Source organism: Nipponia nippon, unplaced genomic scaffold (assembly GCF_047370975.1).
Source record: "Nipponia nippon isolate SJK-2023a ecotype South Korea unplaced genomic scaffold, ASM4737097v1 scaffold_33, whole genome shotgun sequence".
NCBI classification, from domain to species: Eukaryota; Metazoa; Chordata; class Aves; order Pelecaniformes; family Threskiornithidae; genus Nipponia; species Nipponia nippon.
Genome location: NW_028262351.1, coordinates 4,991,955 through 5,005,832, shown reverse-complemented (window position 1 = coordinate 5,005,832; position 13,878 = coordinate 4,991,955). Strand labels below are relative to the sequence as shown.

Genomic DNA, 13,878 nt, shown 5'->3' with positions numbered 1-13,878 from the left:
TAAAAAAATCATTATTTAAATCCATATTATCATTGTAACATCCCAAGAGAATGACTTTGACAGAAAACACAGATACCCTAAATCTTATTAAAGGTAACCTAGTGGTTAGGACATAAGATAATACTGTATCTACATCACACATCTCAAATAGAAACACTCTCAAGACCTGCAAGATGTACTTTCCAGTGAACAGGGTGTTGTTGTTGCTGTTCTAGGTATATAAAACACTTATTGGTCTTCCATAGCACAGCAATCTGTTTAATCTAAACATTACCATTGTCTTCTCCTCACTGGTACATCAGAACTCCTAACTCCTTCCCCTGCCGCTGCCACGCACACACTTTCTTTGTTTTGTTTTGTTTTTTTGGGGGGGTTTTGGTTTGTTGGGTTTTGGGGGGGGGGGGGGTGTTTTGGGTTTTTTAAGTGATTCCTGTTCTTCCTGGTATATTTCTTCACTGTTTTTGTTTTGCCACTTTTTAGAACTCCGTTCCTCCCAGCATCAAATAAAACGTGCTCATCAGCACCATGTAGTCACAAGACTATGTCTACACAACATATTAACAAACACTTACCTGAATTAGAAAATTTATTTTTTCTTCCATGTTCTCAATTCACATTTAGAATTAAAAAAAAAATCACTCCAATTCTGAATTCAATATAAAAATCTACTTTTCAGCAAGATCTACATGAGACAGTTGCAAGCAACATAGATTAATATTTTTCAGATTTTCAGCAACATGCAAAGCACACCAAACAAACTTATACACACAAAGAACAAAATAACAGTCTGTCTTAGTACGACCATCAAATTGTCTCAGTGGTGCTCTTCCGCTAATGTCAAAGAGGCGAATGCTACCTTCCTCACTGCCAGCAACAAGCAGATTGCCATCATCTCTGTATGTGGCACAATAAGCAGCAACTTTGAAGTGAGAAAATGTTTCGATTGGTTCCTGAGAGCAACGACCATAAATGTGGATCTAGCAAAACAAGACGACATTAAGTTCACTCATATGATGCCAGCTGAAGGACAACAACAGAAAAACCTCAAAAAAGCCACTTACCCTCGAGTAGGCTGTGACAGCACAGTTACATGGAGGAACTGGGGAGAAGTCAATTTAAATACACGTAAGTATGCCATGAAAAATGAAAGCGGCAAAAGAAAAATCTATTCTTCCTACAGAGAGCTCAAAATCCCATTTAGAGCCAAATTATTTTTTTAATAGAATCCTATTAAGTTTCTCTTCTGCCAGGTTACTTCTGCTTTTATACTTTTTTCCAATTCATGCACTACAACTGATCCATTAATTATGCGTTTTATTTGAGGAAAAAACAACCTTATTCACTCATGCAAGTTTAAAAATACTTTGATTACTCCCACGAAAGCGGTAAAAAAATATTTTAGGACAATAACTATGCCTGTTAGGCCAATTTGGGGCACAAGTCAGCCTAGTTTTCTAGGAAGCCGTTTAATAAGTTTCAGGGCAGTATTAAAAAACCGCTTCTAATCGAAAGCCACAAGAGCAGCCCGGTTAACACATGAGACTGGTAGAAGCGATGTGCAGACCCCATGCCAGTGACGGAGCGACACGGGCCCACACAACCCCTGGCCCGCCGGCAAGCTGCCCCAACCCCCCCCCCCCGCCGGAGGGCTCCCTCCTACCTTGTAGCCCCACTAGTACAGCGTCCTGTGCGATCTTCTCCCCGAACTTGGGGAACGCCTGAACCACCACAGGCTTGTAACTGGCCATCGCTGACTAGGAGCGGGGGCCACCTGGCGAGGCGAAGGCCTGCGCAGCGCCTCCTCAGGGAGCCGCGGCCGCCGCCGAGCCGTGCTCCCGCCTGCGGGCCCAGCCACATGGGCAGCTCTCTAGGAGGGCCAGACAGGTCGAACCGATTCGCGCCACCTCAGGGAGCAAGGGCCACGCTATATCCCACCACCACGGCGAGCCCCGCGCTTGCCTTGGGGAGAGCTAGCGTGCTGGTGAGAGCTGCACGTCAAGACGCAACTCCGCTCGTCCAATTGCAACCGCAGCAAGGGAAGTGACATCCTACCGCCTCACAAACAGCGACGGGGTGGTAGTGCGTTATTTCCCTCTCACTGTCAACAGCAGTAACGACAGCGCTAAGGTGAGGTGGATCTGCAGAGAGTGAAGCTGTAGGCCTGCTTGGGGCCTGCGGGAGGGGTTCCCAGGTATCCTGCCCCGCCCCGGGGGCGGGGGGGAGGAGAATGCTCTACAGCGTCTGTGGAGGGCATCACTGTCGTAGCTCTCCTTCGGGCTTTTCCTCCTGGAGCCGGCGGTCTGCAGTACAGAGACAGAAGGAAGGTGGGCGGACAGGCTCTAGGACTTCTCTGGGGCTTCCAAGTCGTTCTGTCTGCTAGGCGCTGCTGTGGAGCCTGGCCTGATGTTAGACCTCCATCAGCGGTGTCAAAAAGTTCCGGGTACTCTGGGCTGTTTTCCTGTCTTCGGTCTAAAAGGACTTACCATTTTCCTACGTGTATAGTAGGAGCCATTTATTTTACTCAGGTTATGAAAAGACTTAGAGTCATAAAGGGACATAACAACACTTTAACTTTTCCTTCAAGTCTAATGGTTTTTAGGCAATAAAGTCATCTTCTCCTTATAGCTTGTTCCTGTTCTTGGTATAAATGTGGTTGTTTGGTTTTTTTTTTTTGTTTCAACCAGACTAATATTCTAAAATATTGCTTAGATGAAACTCCTACTGACTTCATTAGGGAATTTGGCTTAAGTATCCATGTGATAAAATTTAAACAAAAGATAGTCAATAGCTTGTGGCAGTAGTAGTAGATACTTCACCAAGGTTTAAACTACCAAAAACAAATGCCATGAACTTAAATGAAGCAAGTTTGGTGCATTTTTTATGCATTACTTCACAAGAATGTTGTTACATGTGTTCAATTACAGGTTGTTCAAACATCTGGATATCTTTGGATATGGCTTGGTTGGCCAGAACTGCTCTCGGCTAGAAACTATGAAGATATATTTTGCATAAAACTTTTACATGACTGAAGCCATGGCATCTTCAACAAACTTAGATATTGGGGCCCAGTTAATTATAGAAGAATGTACCACTAGCTACAGCCTTCTGCCCATGCCAGACATTAAGGTGGAGCATCAGCTTGACTCTAGCACAGAGGAAGGCCCAGCTCAGAGTGTCACCATGGGAATGAAATTCATTTTGCCCAATAGATTTGATATGAATGTCTGCTCACGATTTGTGAAATCTTTAAATGAGGAGGACAGTAAAAATATTCAAGACCAAGTTAACTCTGACCTTGAAGTGGCATCTGTCTTATTTAAAGGTTGAACTTTATGGTTCAAATTGTTATGTATGGACTGTCTCATCCTGTTAAGCTGTTATGTTTAAAAAAAAAAACAAACTCTGCCATATATGTGTGTTAATCAGTAATAGTTTTCTAAGATTTGTTCCCCTAGCATTTTTATTATCATCTGCTTAAAAGATTATTAATGTAAAATTAATTTCCCCAAGATTATTTTTTTATCACATTTTTAATTATTTTTTAATTGAAAAAGTAGTGGCACAAAAAGCCTTTAATTTCATAAGATCTGATGCTGATTATGAAAACAAGCTTACTTCTTTTGGTAGCGAAATCTCTTATAAAGTCCTACAATGTGCTACACATTGTTGAATGTATGTGTCTTTACAGAACATTACTGAAAGCACTATGTTATCATTTCAACTTCAATAGTTTTTTGGATCATGTTTTATCTTTTCACTAGTATGATGACAAAATAACATAGGTCATGCAGTTGACTTTGTTTTATCAATATGGCTGCACAAAGCCTGTAGTCATTGTAGCAATTGTCTCACCGATTCAATTTCACACTATTTGAAAGTGTATGTTGTTGCAATTCTGTAAACTGACCCCTGCAGCTAATCTCTAGCCATTGCTGTGCAGCTTCATCAGAACTGATCCATGCTTTTTCATGGCTGAGCATATCGATAGAGAACAGAATTAGAACTTCTATCTGTTTCCCCTTAATAATTGTGGTTTTCAGTGCTTGCTGTAATATTTCAGACTATTAGTAATGTATCTTCTCATGATGTTGAATTTGACCCATTTCCTATAACAAACACAGACCTATTGTGGATTTCGATGATTTCTCTGATTTGTATTATTTGGCTGCAGTTCAGCCATTGTAATTTTCAAACTTTTTTGATTTGCAGGCCCTAAGTGCTTTCTAGTGGAGCTGCAGACCTGAATGGCAAATTTAGACCCATCGGCAATAGGGTTGTTTTTCTTAGGTAACATTTGTGAACCCCTTAGAAGTAGTCCTGCGGATCCAGGGACCACAGGCTGAAAATCCCTGGTAGGCCTCTTAATTTGATAACGTCAGCTGTAGCTATTTGATTAGCAAACAAAATGTAATTTTGTTTTCATCCTGTTGCCCTGTACTTCATTTAATTGGTTCTCCAAATTTGTGCTTGGGTTTATGATCATGAAGTTCTCTATAGTGTGAATTCAGTGTGCATGTTAATTAGCTTCCAGTCATTAATTACTAGTGCACACTGGTGTCAAATCAATTTAGCCAATAATGAAGTTTAATCCTTCAATATGTCTTTCCAGTATTTAATCAGTTGGCTGCTTAAAAATTATTTGGCTTGTCAGCTACTTCTCAAAACCAAAAGCTACTTGTGAGAATTAGAAGCCAAGATAACATATATATTCTGTAATAAAATATCATTAAATTCTAATAGAGAGCTAGAAAAGTTAGTACAAATAAACACAGTAGTACTGAGTGACTTCTTGAATTCTAAGTGGTGACCTGCTGTTGCATTTTCTGTAAGTTAGTTAGTGTGAAATATCTCTGTTCCTGCTGGATAAATATTCATAAGGCAGTCATAATGCAGTTACAATTTTATCCAACAGGAGTAGAAAAAGTCCTGGTGAAGAAATTTGGTGAAGGTCCCATGTAGTGGACTGGTTAGGGAGTAGGCAAAGGGATGCGGTTACCTGACTGCATGGCTGCCTAGGGCTGCATCAAGTTCATTGCACTGGAGAGTGTTAGTAAGGATATTACAGGCCAAGTGGAGCTGTCCTATCTGATAAATCCATGCCAGGCATGTTGAAAGTCTAGACAAAGGTTTACCTCATTTAGATACCAACTTGTCTCTGGGTGACATTACACAATACTGAATGTGTGGGATAGCAGCATTGTTTTATGCAAGAAACTAATACAGCCCTTTCTTCAACTTGCACAAAACAGTGTGGAAAAAGCATGTCTCACAAAGCTTACTTAACATGGGTTTTAAAGATCTTGTGACACTGGTGCTTTCTAGTTTGACTTAGAAGCTGTGACTTTCTCTTAATGCTCTTACTAGTGCTGAAATGCTGTCTATTTTCTCTGTTCAATGTAGCTGAATGCAACATCCATACTTCTCCTTCCCCTGGTATCCAAGACAGACATGTTTATACTCCATCAGCTACTAAGCATTTCTCACCAATAAAACAGTCAACTACCCTAACTAACAAACGAAGTCTCTGCAACACCTCTGCTTGTAAACTGTAAGTATCCTTCTGCCTTACTGTTAATAATTATTTTGTGAACTGTAAGTTAGATGCCAGATTTTTCCTATTTTTCTTTGGTCTTGTAATGAACTTAAATATGGGAAGAAAACATTGAGATAATCTTGTCTAATTTCACATGGTTCCAACCATAAAATAGTAATCCACCTGCTGTATTGAATTCATGACTGAAGCGTTATTTTCCAGAAAGGATCTAATTATTGATTTAAAAACCAGAGATAAAGATTTTTCTGATCCTTTCTAAGCTTTAAGTTAATATGCTTGATATAATTGTTTTCAGAACTTGTGTAGCTTGTAAAATTTATTGAAATTAGATGATTGGTAAGTGCTACAGACTACTGCAAATGGTACTACTTCATCTATAAACTTACTTCCTCTATAAATTACTTTTAAATTTTGAGTGTGCATCTTAAACTAAGCAAGTCCAATGCTTAAAAAGAAAACAAAAACCAAAAAACTGTTTGCATGAGAAAAATTAATCTGGAACTGCAACATAGGCCTTTGAACAAAATACTTTTTCTGAAAAAAAAATTCAAACTTCCATGTAGTGAGTAGGAAGAGGACAGTGAACATTTACATGTAATCATTAGCTAATTGTCTTATTATACAAATTGGATAATTTATTATATATTCCCTCCTGAGCACCTTTCAGACCTGCCCCAAGTTGTAATTATCAAAACCATGCACCTATGCAGAGTTTACTGTGGGATCAGAGATTTTTTTTTCTTCATAACTCCTTAAGAATTATGCTGCTTTTAATGCTTGGTACTTTTTATTAAAAATGAAAAAACCATAACCTTTTTCTTCTCCTGTAGATGTCATGTATATAGTTTTGTAATGTCTGATCTGTTCCACATTGTAGTGAGTGAGAGTCATGCTAGGGGCTTCATTGAGCAGCATGACAGGTCTCCTGATAGCATGTGATCTCTTCACGTTATAAATGTCATTTTTAAACTACACAGCCTTAATTTATCAAATGAAAATAAGCATTTTTTGATAAACATTCTTAATGTGATCTTGGGTTGCTGACCAAACAGCAGAGAAGACAGCATGCTGCCTTGTAAAAGAGTCAGTGTAGGATGTATCTTTGCTTTCTAGTATGATTTATACATTGATTAAAAAATTACCAAAACCTATGAAACTCTTTGGAAACTTTTCAGTTTTTAAGATGGTGATTTCATTTCAGAGTATAAGGTGAAATCTGTCTACACTCTCAAATCCAAGTTCTGTACAGCTCAAGCCAGTGGACATGTTGTGTCCAGCTCCAAATAAAGCAGAATGGAAACTGATGTGCTTATCACATGCTTTTGCTTCCCTTTTTGCAGCTTTATCAGTTCATCAGCTGGCTGCTCAGGGAGAAATATTATATCTGGCCACACGTATTGAACAAGGTGAGACTGAGGGAGGTTAAATGCCTTTCTTTTTTCCTTTGGGGCATTTATACCCTGTTGTGCTTGATGTTTTCTCCAAATCTGATAGAAATTGAAGGATATTTGAGATATTTGTTCTTTGCGGATGTGAATTATTTTGTACATGAGTCTTTTATTTACTCATTGCTATGATTGGGTTTTAAATGTAACATTAGCATTAATGGGAGTTGTAGGTAAATCCCTTCTTCCCCCTGCTCCCCAGTGTCCTGATTTCAGCTGGGATAGAGTTAATTTTCTTCCTAGTAGCTGGTACAGTGCTGTGTTTTGGATTTAGTATGAGAACAATGTTGATAACACACTGATGTTTTAGTTGTTGCTAAGTAGTGCTTACACTAGTCAAGGACTTTTCAGCTTTCATGCTCTGCCAGCAAGAAGCTGGGAGGGGGCACAGCCAGGACAGCTGACCCAGACTGGCCAAAGGGCTATTCCATACCATATGAGGTCATGCTCAGTATATAAGCTGGGGGGAGTTGTCTGGGGGGCGGCAACCGCTGCTCAGGAACTGGCTGGGCATCGGTCGGCGGGTGGTGAGCAATTGCATTGTGCATCGCTTGGTTTGTTTATTTTTATCATCATCATCATCATTATTATTATTATTATTTTATTTTCCCTTCCTTTTCTGTCCTATTAAACTGCCTTTATCTCAACCCATGAATTTTACTTTTTTTTTTTCCCCGATTCTCTCCCCCATCCCACTGAGGTGGGGGGGAGTGAGTGAATGGCTGTGTGGTGTTTAGCTGCCTGATGCGTTAAACCACAACACCCAGCTATACAGATAACCCATGGAAATGAGGGAGGAGAATCTGTTAGTTCTATCAGAAGAGTTAAACTACTTTTTTTTTTTATTATCTTTATAATTTAAAACACGTTCCTATTAATGGTGCCTTTCCAATTCTATTTCATCAATCAACGTATAGAGCTATATGTTGGTAATAATTTAAGCCATGGATCACACCTGCAGTATAACAGTGCTACTCATTCTGAGTTGTGTGATATTCTTCATTGTGACAGTTGTGTGTCCGTAATACATATACAAATTTTCAACTCTGCATAACATATTGAGCTGAGTACTGTTAATAGTATATTCTTATTGTACTATTAGTAATCAGCCTTGCTTTCAGTGCATCTTTGTTGAAATGTTTACTGGAAAGCAGGTAATGAGTAGCCGAGTCTATATACTTTGTAATGAGTTGTGTATATGGAAAGCAAATCGATCCTGAAATGTCAGTGACAGCTAAAAATGCTTATTATGGTGCTATGATAAGCATGGGTTTTTTTTAAATATTTAGATATAAAAAAATTAATTCTAACTCAACTATTTCAGTCAGCCACTTGTTAAAAAGAAAATTATTTTTCCTTCTTCCAGCTGCACTAAAAGTAGACCTTAATTGTTTCCACAAAACACTATATTGATTACATGAACTTTGGGGTGAATGGAGTATATACTATCTATATTGGTTTACAAGCTAATTCTTTACAAGATTGTGTGGCTCACTCTGTTGAAAAAAGCACTTTCTACAGTATAATACAGAATATATTTCTTTATTTTTAAAGCAGCCCTTCTCTTCTTTCCAAAGATCAAGCCCAGATTACAGACAACTTGTAACATTTCTGAGTAAAAACAGAGCTTGATTTATAGAGTTTAAAAAAAACATAACACCAAACCCCGAAATTTTACTTTGGTCAGTTGGATTTTTTTTAATTTTTTTCTTGGACAAGGATATTTGTACCACCACTAGGGTAGAATTTTGTTTTTAAAGTTAAGATGAGAATGACTTTTAGGTACTAGTACATCAGTCAATCAGATATGTCAATGCATTTTACCAGCTCATACAGTGCATCAGTGAAAGGGATTACTAAATTGTATATATTTCTTTAAACAGAAAATGTAATCAGTCATAAGGATGAAGAAGGATTTACTCCTTTGATGTGGGCTGCAGCTCATGGGATGATAGCAATAGTGGAATTTCTCCTCCAGAATGTAAGGAAAAGTCCATGCTTCTTTTTAAATGTCTTGATTTACTTTTTAGTTCATTTTGCCTTCCTAAGTTTGTCAATGCTGCTATACATTTAAAAGTTTTAAAGTTAAGTTCTGTATAAAACCTCACTATAAAAGTGTGGTTCGTTTGATTTTTTTTATTATTATTATTTCAGGGTGCAGATCCTCAGATTTTGGGGAAAGGGCGTGAAAGTGCCCTCTCGCTGGCTTGCAGTAAAGGATACACAGATATTGTCAAAATGCTGCTCGACTGTGGAGCTGATGTCAATGAGTATGACTGGGTAAGCCTCTAGCTTGAATTTACATCAGAGTGTGCTTTGGTCAGAAATTTGAAATGGCACAGCACTGGCTTGGGTTTGAAAATTGTTCTACTTCTGAAATATCTGAGATTTTCAAAATTTGCATAGGATGCTCTTTGACAGCATGAGAGAAATTGGCCCTACTAGTTCTGACTTCTTGGTTAAAAAGAGAGAGTAATGCTGAGCCCTTATTAGAAAGGTGAGCTTACAGTCTAAACAGTAGACAAAAAAAGATGGAAGTTGTGAAGAACCAAAACTGAGAACCTGATTTTTATAAAACCTGTGAAGTCTCTTACTGATACATAGAAGTATACTGGTGTGTTAAGGAATTACAATTGCAGACTACTCAATCATTAAGCATCTAAGGCTTTTCCCTGCTTTTGCAGAATGGAGGCACACCTCTACTATATGCAGTGCATGGGAACCATGTGAAATGTGTAAAAATTCTTCTTGGTAAGCAGACTGTCCAAACGGAATTATCAGTAATGATGTACTATCAGTTCATATTGTCAGAAATGTGAGTTTGTTTCCTTTCCTATTTTACACAGAAAGTGGTGCTGATCCAACTATTGAAACAGATGCTGGCTATAATTCCATGGATTTGGCTGTAGCCTTGGGATATCGGAGTGGTGAGTGTTGCAAATCATAGAATATCTCAAGTTGGAAGGGACCCATAAGGATCACTGAGTCCAACTCCCTGCTCCTCGCAGGACTACCTAACGCTAAACCACATGACTAAGAGCATCATCCAGGCGCTCCTTGAACTCTGACAGGCTTGGTGCTGTGACCACTTCCCTGGGGAGCCTGTTCCAGTGACTGACCACCCTCTCAGTGAAGAACTTTTTCCTAATGTCCAATCTGAACTTCGCCTGACACAGCTTCATTCCATTTCCTCGTGTCCTATCACTGGTCACCAGAAAGAGGAGATCAGCACCTCCCCCTCCGCTGCCCCCCTTGAGGAAGTTGTAGACTGTGATGAGGTCACCCCTCAGCCTTCTCTTCTCCAAGCTGAACAAGCCAAGTGACCTCAGCTGCTCCTCAGAAGTCTTGCCTTCAAGACCTTTCACCATCTTAGTCGCCCTCCTCTGGACACACTCTAATAGTCTGATGTCCTTCTTATATTGAGGTGCCCAAAACTGCACGCAGTACTTGAGGTGGGGCCGCACCAGTGCAGAGTAGAGTGGGACAATCCCCTCCCTCGACCAGCTAGCTACGCTGTGCTTGATGCACCCCAGGACATGGTTGGCCCTTTTGACTGCCAGGGCACGCTGTTGACTCATATTCAACTTGCCATCAACCCAAACCCCCAGATCTCTTTCCGCGGGGCTGTTCTCCAGCCTCTCTCCCCCAATTTGTATGTATAACCAGGATTACCCCATCCTAGATGGAGAATCCGGCACTTGCTCTTGTTAAATTTCATGTGGTTGGTGATTGCCCAGCTCTCTAGTCTATCCAGATCTCTCTGTAAGGCCTCTCTGCCCTTGAGGGAGGCTCCTCCTAGTTTAGTATCGTCGGCAGACTTACTTAATGTACATTCAATTCCTGCATCCAGATCATTTATAAAAACATTAAAGAGCACTGGCCCTAAAATTGAGCCCTGGGGAACCGCACTGGTGACTGGCCACCAGCCTGATGTAACCCCATTTACTCTTTGAGCCTGACCCATCAGCCAATTGCTCTCCCAACGTATTATGGACTTGTCTAGCTGTATGCTGGGCATTTTGTCCAGAAGGATACTGTGAGAGACAGTATCAAAAGCTTTTCTAAAATAAAATAAAAAAAACACGTCTACTGGCTTCCCTTGGTCAACTAGATGTCATAAAAGGAAATTAAGTTGGTTAATCAGGACTTTCCCCTCATGAACCTGTGCTGGCTATGACCAATGACTGTGTTGTCTCTTGAGTGTTTTTCAGTAACTCCCAGAATGACCTTCTCCCTAATTTTACCAGGCAATGAAGTGAGACTGACAGGCCTGTAATTACCAGGGTCTTCCTTCTTACCCTTCTTGAAAATTGGGACAATATTTGCCAGCTTCCAGTCAACTGGGACCCCTCCAGACTCCCAGGACCATTGAAAAATAATGGAGAGAGGTCCCATGATAACATCAGCCAGCTCTTTCAATACCCTGGGATGAATCCCAATGGGCCCCATAGCCTTATGTGCATCCAGCTGGAGCAGCAAGTCTCAAACAGCTTCAGAATCGGCTGGGAGTTTATCATTCCCCCAGTCACGGTCTTCCAACACAGGGCTCCAGGGGTCCCAGGACCCATCATCGGTGTTAAAGACAGAGGTGAAGAAGGCATTAAACATCTCCACTTTGTCTATGTCCCTATTTGTGAGGTGACTGACCTCATCAAGTAACGGACCAATGTTCTCTCTGATCCTCCTTTTGCTGTTAACATATTTTAAAAAGCCCTTTTTGTTGTCCTTCACAGTGCTGGCCAGCTTGAACTCTAATCGAGCTTTGTCCACACGAATTTTCTCGCTACAGTGGCAAACAGCATCTCTGTAGTTCTCCCATGTTGCTTGTCCTTGCTTCCAATGTCCATACGCTTTCCTTTTCTGCCTAAGTTCTAGAAGATCCCTGCTCAGCCAAGCCGGACTTCTGCCCCGCTTGCTTGACTTCCGACACTTTGGAATTGCCTGCTCCTGCACTCTTAAGAGATGGCTCTTTAAAAGGGACCAGCATTCCTGGACCCCAATACCTTCAAAAGCAGATTCCCAGGGGACCTTACTAACTAGCTCCTTCAGCAGCTCGAAGTCTGCTCTCCCTATTCAAAGTTTTGCTAGCAGTTTTTCTCCTATCATCATCAACGATTTGAAACTCAACTACTTTGTGGTTGCTGTGACCAAGGCAGCCACCAATCACCACTTTGCCCACAAGTCCCTCTCTGTTTACAAACAACAAATCCAGGAGGGCACCTTTCCTAGTTGGCTCCCTTAGTACCTGCACCAAGAAGTTATCTTCAACATGCTTCAGGAATTTCCTGGATCTGTTTGTGTCCACTGTATGATAGTCCCAGTTGACGTCTGGGAAGTTAAAATCACCCATTCTTTGATTTTTATTTTTACTGCTCCTTGTTTATGTAGCTACATGAATGGCCTAGTAGAGATTTTGCAGCTGTAAGAAGATACCTGTCCTAAAAGTCTTATACACCTAAATGTATCAGCCCAAAATGGGTAGGAGTTTTCCTCCCTGGTTCAGAAAGCCAGGTCCTTAGTGAGAAAATGTCACTGACCTGGATCTGCATCTGTGGGCACAAATAATGGTGTGTAGGGCTGATGCAGCTGTGATCCAGACAAGGGGAGCTGAGCTGCTCCTCAGCCCTGTGCAAGGGCTGTGTGTTGCACTGGACAATGATAACAGAGGCCTGCAGCCCTCCTGAACCCTTTACCCTGGCACTCTGTTGATTGGCATGATGTGATGTAATTTGAAAAACCTTCTTCCCCTGTCAGACTAGCTCTAGCTCTAGTTTATCTTGGAGGCAGACAGTAATAGCGCCAGGATCAGTGAATTAGGCTACCTTATTTGGCTCTGGAAAACCAAGAGGCAAAGAAGGGACTCTTGATTGTTTTTTCCCTCATGTTGCCTTCATTTTGAAAGCTGTGAAATGTCTGTCATTACAGAAATTAACTGAATCCAAACGTAAGCCCAGCACTGCACATGTAGCTTCTCCTGTAGCTTTTTCTGTGCTTATGGGGGAGCCAGTAACTTCACTGATATCTAGATGTAGGACTCCTTCAAGAGTTCAATCTCAAAATGTTCCATAGAAGTAGTTCTTAATAAGTGTTCTTGCCTACTCTCCATTTATAGGCTTAAAAATTTGCTTTCCATTTGCTGTCTGCCTATTCAAACCAGAGAACAGATCATCACCTCCAAAAACCATCTGCCTTACTGGGTGTATTGTTTTAGCATTATATGAGGCTTTTATTTTCTGAAGGGATGCAAACTCCCTTTCCAGAGTGAATGTATTCATGTCTGGCTTTATTAAATAATTCTACAAGACAAGCCAGAAAAAATAGTACAGCCCTAAAGACTTGAACAAACATTGAACACTGATTAACCTGATTGTTTCTCTGCTTTAGTTCAACAAGTTATTGAGTCTTATTTTTTAAGGCTACTTCAAAATATCAAGGAATAATGGTTGGCTCTTCTGCGGATGTCAGTTCTCGACTTGGAGATTTGGACTGCTTTTTAGCCTTGTAATCAGTGACAAGGGTTGCTTGTTTTGTAACTTCACCTCAGTTCAACTATTTGCTGTTTTTAGTTAAGCTTTTTAATATGATTCCTCTTGTTTCATTCTTGTTCATAGAAGTATGTGATGTTATCCTTTTCTTAAATATATTTTATGTAATTTTAGAAGAAAAAGTCAGTTGTCATGCATGAAAAATTTTGTGAATAAAACCAGTTTTGACCATCTAAATGTTCACAGTGAATGCAGTGGGTGACACTGTGCCAAGTGTCCTACTTGATCACATCATTGATATGTATTCACAGGAAGAAATTTGTTTAGATATTGAGGTATATCACCATAGAAGATAGATGTCTTTACTGTTAATAGTACCAAAATGTGCACTATG

General features: G+C 40.3%; 1 protein-coding gene across 1 annotated transcript; it reads left to right on the top strand.

Annotated features, from left to right (window-relative positions):
- Positions 1 to 3,033: 3,033 nt before the first annotated feature.
- LOC104009188 (ankyrin repeat family A protein 2-like) lies at positions 3,034 to 13,439 on the top strand. The gene is given in 9 exon segments (XM_009461139.2): positions 3,034 to 3,322; positions 5,401 to 5,512; positions 5,514 to 5,548; positions 6,895 to 6,960; positions 8,883 to 8,980; positions 9,154 to 9,279; positions 9,684 to 9,750; positions 9,846 to 9,926; positions 13,384 to 13,439. Coding segments are annotated over 9 exon segments (930 nt in total).
- The last annotated feature ends 439 nt before the right edge of the window (positions 13,440 to 13,878 follow it).